The 11,942-nt window shown below is 38.0% G+C and overlaps 1 protein-coding gene across 3 annotated transcripts; it reads left to right on the top strand.

The window, feature by feature from the left end:
* Window positions 1-1,725: 1,725 nt before the first annotated feature.
* Window positions 1,726-7,181, top strand: emc10 (ER membrane protein complex subunit 10). Of its 3 annotated transcripts, XM_073828783.1 has the most exons (8): window positions 1,726-1,834; window positions 2,001-2,067; window positions 2,140-2,252; window positions 2,376-2,489; window positions 2,748-2,932; window positions 5,586-5,679; window positions 6,206-6,308; window positions 6,881-7,181. In XM_073828783.1, exons 1-7 carry the CDS (start codon window positions 1,739-1,741, stop codon window positions 6,290-6,292), a joined length of 756 nt encoding a protein of 251 aa, XP_073684884.1. In that variant the 5' UTR covers window positions 1,726-1,738; the 3' UTR covers window positions 6,293-6,308; window positions 6,881-7,181. The 3 variants fall into 3 exon arrangements, with proteins under 3 accessions (XP_073684884.1, XP_073684820.1, XP_073684947.1); XM_073828719.1 differs by lacking the exon at window positions 6,206-6,308; XM_073828846.1 differs by lacking the exons at window positions 5,586-5,679; window positions 6,206-6,308; window positions 6,881-7,181 and adding an exon at window positions 3,019-5,290.
* Window positions 7,182-11,942: the final 4,761 nt, after the last annotated feature.

Consider the following 11,942-nt stretch of genomic DNA (forward strand, 5'->3'; position numbering starts at 1 on the left):
CTTCAAAGGGCTCTAAACGACCCAAGCCAAGGAAAGAAGGGTCTTATCTAGCCAAACGATCTGTTATTTTCTAAAGAAATTACAATTTATATACTTTTTAACCTCAAATGCTTGTCTTGTCTAGCTCTGTGTGTACTCTGTAGAGATTAAAAAGTATATAAATTGTAAATGTTTTTAGAAAACAACTGATTGTTTCGCTAGATAAGACCCTTCTTCCTCGGCTGGGATCATTTAGAGGGGGCACCATAGAAGTCCATTATATGGAGAGAATTCCTGAAATGTTTTCCTCAAAAAACACAACTTCTTTACGACTGAATAAAGAAAGACATGAACACCTTGGATGACAAGGGGGTGAGTACATTATCTGTACATTTTTGTTCTGAAAGTGAACTACTCCTTTAAGATCTCTATGCTTTTCAAGAATGTGTTTTTGTCCAGTTTGCCTGTTAATGTCTTTTCAAAATGCTTCTTGCTTTTACTTTGAACCATATGTTTGCAGACTCATGATTTAATCATGAAGTAACATCTTTATATATATATATAAAAAGACATCTAAATATGGATTATAACCTCAGAGAAAAAATCTCTCTCATGAACTGATTAAAAAAAATAATGCGAACAGCGACTCCTACTGGTTCAGCGATTCGTGCCGCACAAAATTCAGGTGTAATTTCAATTTCGTAAACAGAGGGGGCAGTACATCACTTATTTTCTGGCCACTACAACGGCATCAAAATAGCCCAAATTTTGTGCAATATTGCAAATAAAACGCATTTATCAGCATAGTTTTAATTTTGGAGGTAGAAAACTTTGACTAATGTACCAAATAAAGTTGCAAGTTAAATAAAAAAAAGTATTTATAAGCTAATACATTAATTTATTACAACATAAAATGAGAATGTGATGAAAAACACAAAAGACTGAGTCCCGCTGTATTGCTCAGGCTGCACTGCAGTGTCTATTCACAGGCGCGATCCCACTACTGATCGGCACGGGGGCTTTGACCTGCTCCGTTTCCGACCTGGGCCGGTTCACCCCTCCTTAGACGACCTGGTGGTCCCGAGCTCCCCCAGGAGCACCATATCGATACCGAACTTAGTGCGGACACCCGATCGGCATAGTCCACTGCAGCCCAGAACCCCTGAGCTCAAGCGGTCCGCCAGCCTCAGCCTCCCAGTAGCTTGGATTACAGGCGCACGCCACTGCGCCCGGCGATAGAACTGCAGATTTCTGCAACTCTTAACTCTGACTGCGCTCTAGTACGCGGCGCGCCCTCTAGTGGCCCAGGAAATAAACAGTGGTGTTGCCATGTCCGCTTGATATATGCGTATTTGAAATTGTTCATAAAAGGTGCTTAAATTTGTCGTACTTTTGTTGTACCTTTTTATTTACTGAAAAAAAGTACCTAAAGTATAACACTTTTTTTTTGGTGAGGCAAGTTGTTTATTTTGGGCTTGTTTTGTCAGAGCGGGTTGCTTGTTTTTGCACCAAAACCTGGCAAACTTCTCTATCGTTAGTTAATTCTAATGGTTAACGGAAAGCACAGACATGCGGTAGAGAGACTTATTTCGAGAGAAATGAGCATTACAAAATATTTTCATAATCAGGAACAGCAGGGTAAAACGTGTTTAGTGAATACAAACAAAAAGGTGTGCTTCGATTAGCTTTCTACGACTTTTGTTTTGAAACGCCGTACTTCCGGTACATAGAGGGGAAGTCTTTCAAAGCTTGGGACAAAATGGCCACGATAAGAGTCTTGTCGCTTATTCTGTCCGTCCTATCAACTTTAACGCTGTTATGGACGCAATCTGGCGAATGCAATAATGGTCGAAGGGTAAGACGAATACATCTGTTAAATCTCACAATCACGTGGTTTGAGTTTTACCTGTGTTTGCTGTCTTGCGTAGGGAGCTTGTTAGCATGCTAGCAGCTAGGCTGCTGTCTGATCTGTCTATATGCAGATGAATGACTGAATGAATGTGAATGTTTTTTTCTGCCAGTCAGGAGATGCAGTGGACACAGATTTCAGCGGTTTCTCTGTGCCAATAGAGCACTCGTTTGAAGTGGGTGAGTATTAATGTAATTGATTAATAATTTAATGTCTCTTTGCAGTTTGGTCACTGTTTGTCTTTGTTTCAGATGATGTCCCCAGATTTCGCCTTCGTGGTGCCCTGCAATTCAGGGGTGGAAGAGAAAACAGTGTGTATCTCTCCCAAAACCAGCTCTCTGAGAAAGACAGGAATACATTGAAGGTGAGAAGATGCTGTTTGTAGGAAAGCAAGGATATTTGTGGCTAAAGATGGAGGAATTTCATATTGAAAGCATATCAGCGGCCTCTCTGGTATAATATTGATTTCTCTACCTGTGTTCTTCAGGATGTGGCAGCAGTTGATGGTCTGTATAGGATTCGAGTGCCTAAAGTCTCTCTACAGGTGGATCGGCAGATAGAGAGACAGTCTGAAGGTTACCTTACTACATTCGTTAGAGCTGTAAGTCAACCTCTTGTGAATACCGGCAAAGATTAGAAAGTTCTGAGTCAGTAAGATTTTACCTAAAAAAATTAATGCTATTATCCAGCAAACATACATCAAAAGTGACAGTAAAGACCTTTATAATGTCTGTTTCAAATAAATGCTGTTCTTCTCAACTTTCTGTTCATCAAAGAATCCTGCAAAATGTGTTTACACACAAATATTAAGCAGCACAACTGTTTTCAGCTATGAATCTTGTCTTGCTTTTCTCCCAAGTGCTCGCTAGTGGAGTCGCACCTCAGTGATGTCATCACCCTTCACACTGATGTCAGCGGATATGTCATTGGCATTTCCATAGTAACAATCCCTGGGTCATGTCGTGGGATAGAGGTGGAGGATGAGGTTGACCTGGAAGTCTTTAACACAACAATAAGTGTTGTGGCCCCAGTCACTGCACCTGCGTGAGTGTACACAAACACACACACAAACATTCTTGCATATATGGTTTACAGGGACTCTCTATTTACTGTGTTTTTTTTTTTTTAAGAGATGCTCCGATCAGCATTTTTGGGGCCGATTACCGATCACCAAGATCATGATCTGCCGATCGCCGATTACTGCCGATCACAGAATGGCAGGGGAATGGAAATCTTTGATCTATAATCTAGCAGAGTTTGCACCATTTGTAGAAATGAAACTAACTCTAAATTAACTATATTGGGGGAAAAAAACTGTAGAAATAGGCTACAGTCAAGATCTTGAAGAACCACCAAGTTAGGGTTGTAGACGATAGTATGGTGTATCAACGATAGTTAGAGATATCTCCAGTTGCTGATGCCTTTGACGATAACAAGACTCAAAAAGGAGTCTTTTCTGCCCAAAAACTTTAGCGATGCAGTGCAGAGAGTCGGTTCTAGGATGCTTCAGAAACTTGCCGTGGTATAAACGCATGCAAGAGATTTTATTCATCATACAGTGTAGATAGATGAACTGATTATAACGGGAGTGTACCTCTCACTAGACTAGGCTACACTAGTTAGTGATGAAGTTCTTTGATAATGTAATTGTTCTTTGCTTGTTATTTGTAGTTGCTTTTTAAGATGATGTAAGGATTATATTATCCAGCATTGCACAGTCATTAGGATAAAGGTAGTAAAATGTGGTTTAGGCTGAATTAAATACGATATATCAGAATCCGTCCCTATATAGGAAACATAAACATTCACCTCAGTAACATCTATATGCATTAATTAGAATTACGATGCGATAAAATGGCGCTAAACATACGCACATGAATTACATGCGCACCGTTTCTATTCTGTATGAACTGAACTACAACATGAACTGATGACAACAATCAGACATACAGCGGTAACGCTATTGCAATATGACGGTTATAGAAAGATACATGCATTTACATTCAAGCACGCACATTTACCACTCACTGACGATTGCAGAGAATGAAACCGAAAGTATACTTTAACTTCTCCGGCAAAACTACAGTCAGCGCTCTGTACACGCACAACTTAGTCACATGCCCAATAACAAGACTACCCTTACAAAACGAAAGAGGAATTTAGTACTCATGTTGCCACTGGTAAGCTCCGCTCTGCTGTTGTCTACCTGTGCGCCGTGCATGCACGTGTGAAAAAGTTGCGCGAGTAATTTACATCAAGTGATCGGCTTTTTTGATCTGCGCTTTTGGGGTTCGCCGATCAAGCTATTTTTAGCCAATATCGGCCAATCATGATCGGTGGCGGATCAATCGGAGCATCACTAGTTTTTTTTGAAAGCCTAATGGTTTACTGGGACACAAAACATGTTCTAATAAACCATGTTTATGTTGTAGTACCCATGTTATTATACAGTGTCCTAATAAACCATACACTATCTGTCAAATTTTATTTGATCTGTTTTATGTTTTTAAAAGAAGTCTTCTGCTCACCTAGCTTGCATTTATTTGATCCAAAGTACAGGAAAAACAGTAAAATTTTAAAATATTTGATATATGACAGCTTTCTATTTGAATGTATTTTGAAATGTAATTTATTCCTGTCATTTCAAAGCTTAGCATCATTACTCCAGTCACATGATCCTTCATAAATCATTCTAATATTCAGATTTGCTCATCAAAAAGCAAATATTATTATGTAGAATTTTTTTTAGATTTCTTTGATGAATAGAAAGTTCAGAAGAACAGCATTTATCTGAAATAGAAATCTAGAAAACATTATAAATGTCTTTATCATGACTTTTGAAAAATGTAAAGCATCCTTCCTAAATAAAAGTGAACTTTACACTGACTCTAAGCTTTTTGTATAATGTTACAAAAGCTTTTTATTTCAGATAAATGCTTTGGATCTCCATATTCATCAAAGTATGAAAAAATGTACTCAGCTGTTTTAAATATTGATAATAATAACAATAAAAAAATGTTTCTTGAACAGCAAATCAGCATATTAGAATGATTTCTGAAGGATCATGTGACACTGAAGACTGATGTAATGATGGTAAAAATTTAGCTTTGATCACAGGAATAAACTTTACTGTTTTTGCTGTACTTCAGATCAAATAAATGCATGCTTGGTGAGCAGAAGATACTTCTTAAAAAAAAAAAAAAAATTAAAAACCTTACTATTCAAAAACTTTTGACTGGTAGTGCACATACCAGACACACACACTCAAATGGCTACTTCTGATACTTTCTTTGATCCAAAGGCCCCTTTGTCCAAGACTATATTCAAACTCCCTCCTGTCTAAGCTAATAGCTAATATGTACCTCTAGTAATAAAATAAATAAACTCAAAATTCTGATGTCAGTTAAGTGTTGTACATTATTTTTAATGTGTGTGGGTTTTAACATTTTAACGTTATAACATACTAACATCATAACTAACTGTAAATAATCATGATATTCATTGGGGAACCTCTGGAAGTTTGTAGAGGCCCCATAATGAATTGAGAAAAATGACTACCATATTATTTGACCACTTTCAGTTTTAGATAAATATTAAATACAGTATGCAAAAACAATACACCCACAAATTCCATTGTCTGCATATGTTACTATCAGCGCATCTGAAAATGAGTTTGTCTCTTCTGGCGCTGGTTTAGACCTGAAACGGCACCCTACATTGAGAGGATGGAGCAGGAAATGGAAAAGAAAGGCAAAAACCCTCAAGAGCAGAAATCCTTCTTTGCTAAATACGTGAGTATTTTTATTTTTTCAGTATGATGCCTCACATTACATGAGGATTTCTATTAAGTTCACTCAATTATGTTTGCATTTGATTAACTATTAATGTGATCATTTTCTCCATCTATCTAGGTAGTAAACGTGTGAAACATTCAGCATTATTGCATTAATCTCCTCTCATCCTTTATTTCACCTCCTTTCCAAATGGCCTCTATTCCTGCTAATATTTTTTTGCTCTACTATGTGTCTTTAGAATTAGTTTTTTTGTGTTGTGGAACTAGTGGACTGCAGTGCCTAAGCTGACCGTTACTGTATGTTTTTTGAGCTAACCATTATTTAATTTGCTGCTCTGCTCCGTGTTGAAGCTGCTGGTCCGTTTCACCCAGTCCTGAATACGCCTACCAGCACTAATGTCCCTCTTTGTGACCAATCTCTTAATTCTCCAGCGGCGTGTGTCGTGGTTGGCTGTTCTGCATTCACTATGCTGTGACTGTGCTGTGTCTGTGTTGACTTTGTGCCGGTCTGTGCTGTGTTCCAGTGGTATTTGATTCTGGGAGGTGCAGTGTTCCTCATGGCCACCAGTTCAGCACAGACCCCACCAGGGGGCGCCAGAGAGCAGAGCTGATTTCCATTCATTTCAAGTACTGAAATCTCATTTTAGCCTACTTGGTTACTCTGTCACTCCAGCTGCATTTCTCAATGTTGTGTCTGTATATGGGCCTACAAACATACCCACATACATACAAACTCAAATCCTCTGATCCTTCCTCTGTTTCAGCTTGGTGTTCAGTTGATTATGTGCGTCCTTGTGCTTTTTTTCTGATGGGTCATGACCAGATCAGTGGTGTTTTGATTTAAACAAGGTCTTTTGGCCTCACAATCAGGTTAGCAGGTGATTGTAGTCTCAAGCTCAGAGATGTTCATGACCCACGCTTGCTTGCTTCACTCTGTCCTGTTTTTTCAGTCTCATTTCTCCTGATTTCTCCCTCCCAGTGGAGTCATTTGTAAGAAGCAGTAAGTGGTGGAGGTTGGACAAAGAGAGAGCAAGGAAGGATGAAACTGAAAATGATTTGCTTGGGAAAACCAATTAATTCAATGGCCTGTAATTGTCCTAATCATTGACTCTGGAGAGGAACCATCATGTGTTGCATTTTAAACCGTTTACTAATGTGTTAAAACCATCTGTTGTGTTTTTCTTTTCTTTCATCACCAGTGGATGTATATTGTCCCTCTCGTTCTTTTCCTGATGATGTCTGGAGCTCAGGATCAGTCTGGAGGCGGAGCCGGAGGTGGTGCAGCCAATGGCGGAGGACGATGATTCCTGGCAACAAAAACTCCTGTGTTGTACATAATAATTTAAAGCAGATTTTGAGTTCACTGACACACATAATGACACATACATTTACAAACGAAGGATCGTTCTAGAGAGATAATGATTGAAAAGCTTAACTTATAACTGCATTCTTGGATTGTGTTTTTACTACTGATTTAATAAAATAATTTGATGACTTGAAGTTGTCAGCACGATTATTTACTTCAAGTGATGCTATTCATATTAAAAACATAGGTATTTTAAAACAGGGGATCTCTTCATGCTCTTGTCTGTAGATCCTAGTCTTGTTTCCTGACACAGTGCCATTTGAGCTAGTTTGTTTTGAATCATGTTGATGCTGGTAATACCTCTCCTCTCTGCACCTTGGTGCCATAAATAACTAGTCATCTACTGTAAACCAAATATCTGTTCATCATGGATATGGTATAAGCTCGCCACTAAATAAACGAAAATGTTCCTGCAAAAAAATGTGTTAAGCTCTGTTGGATTTACAGGAATATTTTTATTTCATTATTAAGGCAATAGAGTAAGGTGTAAAAACAAACAACAATCCAGCTGTCAGTAATATATTTACAATGTAAGTCAAAGGTGCTAGTCATTAAATTGGAGTAAAATACACAGTTACAGCCACATAGCTTAAACACTGTATATATATATATATATATATATATGTGTGTGTGTGTGTGTGTGTGTGTGTGTGTGTTTAAAGAAATTAATACTTTTATTCAGCAAGGATGCATTGCATTGATCTAAAGTGATGGTTTCATTTTGCTACCAAAGATTTTTATTTTGTGAGTGCTGGTTATTTGAATTTTGTATTTATCAAAGAATCCTAGAAACAATGCTTTCCACAAAAATATTGAGCCGCACAAGTGTTTTCAACATTGATAATAAGAAGAAATGGTTTTTGAGCAGCAAATCAGCATATTAGGATGGTTTCTGAATGATGATTCATGTGACACTGAATTGACTAGAGTGACTGGAGTAGTAATGCTGGAAATTCAGCTTAAAGGGATAGTTCACCCAAAAATGAGGCAGGGCATCCAAGATGTAGGTGACTGTTTCCTCAGTAGAACACAAACGAAGACTTTTAACTCAAACAGCTGCAGTCTGTTAGTGATTTAATGGCAGTGGATGGGCACCAAACCTTTGAAAGTAAAAAAAAAACATGCACAGACAAATCCAAATTACACCCTGCGGCTCGCGGCGATACATTGATGTCCTAAGACACGAAACGATCGTTTTTTTCGTGAGAAACTGAACAGTATTTATATAATTTTTTAACTTTGATATACAGCCATGTCCAACAACTGTCCCGAGTGCGTGCTCAGCATCCGGCTCGTTACATGTGTACGTGCTCTGACTTAGTATACGCAAACACCGGAAGCAATCTGTCGCGTGTGTACGACACTCATTGTTTACACAGTGCACAGAGATAGCAGCAAAACGATTTAAAGGTAAAAGATTACGTTTACTTGCGCAAACTCATCCGGGTATGTTGACTTTTCACCGATTTCCCCTTCCAGCGTTTGCGTATACTACACCAGAGTGCGTACACAGGTAACGCGCCAGATGCTGAGCTGAGATGGACATTGCTGTATATCAAAGGTAAAAAATTATATAAATACTGTTCAGTTTCATGTCTTAGGACATCAATGTATCGCCACAAGCCACAGGATGTAATTTGGATTTGTCTGTGCATGGTTGTTTTTTTTACTTTCAAAGATTTGGTGCCCATCCACTGCCATTAATTCAATAACAGACTGCAGCGGTTTTGGTTAAAAATCTTTGTTTGTGTTTTTCTGAGGAAACAAAGTCACCTACATCTTGGATGCCCTGGGGGTAAGCAGATAAACATCAAATTTTCATTTTTGGATGAACTATCCCTTTCACTATCACAGTAATGGGTAATGTTAATGTTTTAAAATTTAACAAAACAGAGTAGGACATCCGCCTAAAATGGAAGGTAGGTTCTTATTTAAGTTAAAATTAGTTTGACTTACAACAATTATTATTTATTAGTATTTAATGGCCGTTATCCACCTTATTTTTCCTGTAAGAGCGGTCGCATGCATTTGTAAATTTAATGTGCGAGACTTCCAGCTATGTATGATTAGCCGTACAAAACAGCTAGTATTGCTGCTTAATATTGCAGACTGGTGTGTCTTACATTACTTTTAATGTATTATCTTAATGATAAACACACTAGTTTGTAGTGCAAACAGTTTTACCGTTTATTGCACTTTGAGTGTTTTCATGACGAGTCATCAATCGGCCATATTAGCGGCACTAAATGTAAACAATGCCACTGAACCAAACAAAACTTGCATATTTTGTTGATCATTGCTGCTGAAAATGGTTAATTATTGTCATGTTTTGGGATGTACTAATCGGTTAGACCGGGAAAAAACTATTGAAGTACTGTAGACTGCCAAAAGTTATAACAAATCAAAGAAAAGAGTGCAAAAAACTGTCCGAGGAAGAAAAAAAAAATTGTGGTTGGCCAAACTGAACCAGGATTTCCAGGGCAAGAATCATTAGAGTTTGTTCTTACCATTTCCAGTCAGGTAGGTGAAATATTAGGCTAATATCTAAATTAATACTGCTTGTATGTATCTTTCCCACCTATTAACTTTAGTTTGTCAAACTATTGCACCCTTTCCAGCTTTCACACATTTGTCTGGTTTAGATAGTATACATTAGCGTAACAACATATTCAGTAGTACATTAACTGAGCAGTCCGTGTTGTTGTTTACATCTGAGCATTGCCAATACGGCCGTGCATCCGGGTAATTGACCAAACCGTGACTCAAGTGCAAACCCTCTATTCTTCTCGTTATTTCCCTACCAAGGCTAATGAACTGTAAGTCTTCCACATTCACAGAAAACGGCTTACTTCTGCATTTAAAAATAAGGTAGATACAAAATATTCTATTTTTTGTTTTTTATTGAGATTGACCTTCAAAAGACTTTTCGAGATTTTATCCATCCTCCTTCATTGCAAGACATTGCTAATCATTCGGCTATTAGTGTGTGTGCTGTAAACTGAAGCGAACTTGGGGAGAGAATGTTCTAGATCGACTCCAGCAGACCCGTGTGGCTATCTTTGTCAGCTGTCGGCCATTCTCAGCTTGTGGGTTTGTTTGTCTTGGGGTCCGTTCATGTGTAACTTTGGCAGTGTGTGGTAAATCTGGATCTTATGAGGCTCAGCACCGACAACAATCTATCGTGTTTCCCTAAACCCTTAACTACACCACCCACCTGTATTCTCTGAAAGATTTTGTAGTCCCATGGAGCAGGACATCTACAAGTCAGTGACCTCAATCAATCACTGTTAGTCTCTTTCTGTCGAAGCCAAAGTCAATGTCACGGTTAAACTCTAAAGCAAGGAGGAGAGAGCTTGAATGAATTTCAAAGTCATATGTAAGTAAAAGGATCTGCTGGTATGCAAAGGTCTGGCACCTTTGTGCTTACAGGCCTCTGTAAACAGCTCTGGTGGGCTAAAATGTACCAGGTCAAAGGACAGCGCAGCAGGAAATGTTGTGTTTGTTTCTACCGCTTTAGCCGTGTTAAGCTAATGAGAAGTAAAAAAGTGTACATCTGAAGTTACAGATCTTAAACGTTTATTCCTCTGTACATTTTTGGTATTGGGTAACTTGTGAATTTCTTTACATAGGGATCCCATTCTGTGTAGAACTATCATCACAGCTCTGATGAATGTGTGAATGGACACCAAGAAGCACATGGCTGAAACTGAGACAGAACAGTGGTGTGTGTGCTATGGTAAGTGCATTTCTTTCTTGCTCAATTCTTCTGCCGCTGTATTTTTCTGAACGCACACCAAAAGCCCAAATAAGAGAAACAAACATGATGTGACATGCTACTTTTACTGAATTAGTACTGTATTTAGAACATCTGCAAATTTTGTTGTTGTTTTTTTAGGAGATATACAGTGAGTGTCACTTGCTCAACCTTTGCTCACATCTGATTCTCAAACCCAATCCACTTCATTTGTGTCCACAAGAAGAATTGCATGACAAATTAAACTGTAGCACATACACAAAGGAAAAGGAAACAGAAACCTCTGTTTGGGTAAGGCCTCTGTCAGTGGACAATCATAAATCTCACATCCTGTCACTACGTGACCAGTTGGGTCACCATAACTACCTGTTACTCAGAGCACACCTGCCAGGGATTCCAATGTGATTTTAAAGTATTCTGAGCTTGTGTTTACTTGACATTGGTCAAGTGGTCAGTGATATACATATATACAGTATATATAAAATAGCATAAATAATATAATATTAAGCAATTATTAGATGCTTCCCTATGAAAGTATTATAGTTAGAATATATAATAATATATTCATATAATTTAATATACTATATAAGTACTTGTAATTTGTGTAAAACAGTAATACAACTACTACTACTACTAATAATAACCAATATGTAATACTAATTGTTAGGGATGCACCAAATGTTCGCCAACCGAAATTATTCAGCCGAAAATAGCAAAAAAAAAGCTCTTTCGGTGTTTGGGCGAATAAGCGAAAACGCTGAATAAATTGTACTGAATAATGATGTGACGTGATCAAATAGAGGCGCTGACTAACGCAGCAAACATGTCGGCAATGTGGAAGCATTTAAAACTGTCTGAGAAAGACGCAAAAATCATTACAAGCACCGACAGCGAGAGACTGTTCAGAACTGCATCACATATCAAAGGGGTGGTTGTTGCTGGTTACTGTACAGTGCCTTGCAAAAGTATTCATACCCCTTCATTTTTTCACATTTTGTTTTGTTGCAGCATTATGTTAAACTGCTTTAAATGAGTTTTTCCCCACATCAATTTACACTCCATACACCATAATAATGACAAAGCAAAAACCAGATTTGCAAATGTTACAAATTTATTAAAAATAAAACACTGAAATAAGTAC

This window comes from Garra rufa, chromosome 1 (assembly GCF_049309525.1).
Source record: "Garra rufa chromosome 1, GarRuf1.0, whole genome shotgun sequence".
Taxonomy (NCBI): domain Eukaryota; kingdom Metazoa; phylum Chordata; class Actinopteri; order Cypriniformes; family Cyprinidae; genus Garra; species Garra rufa.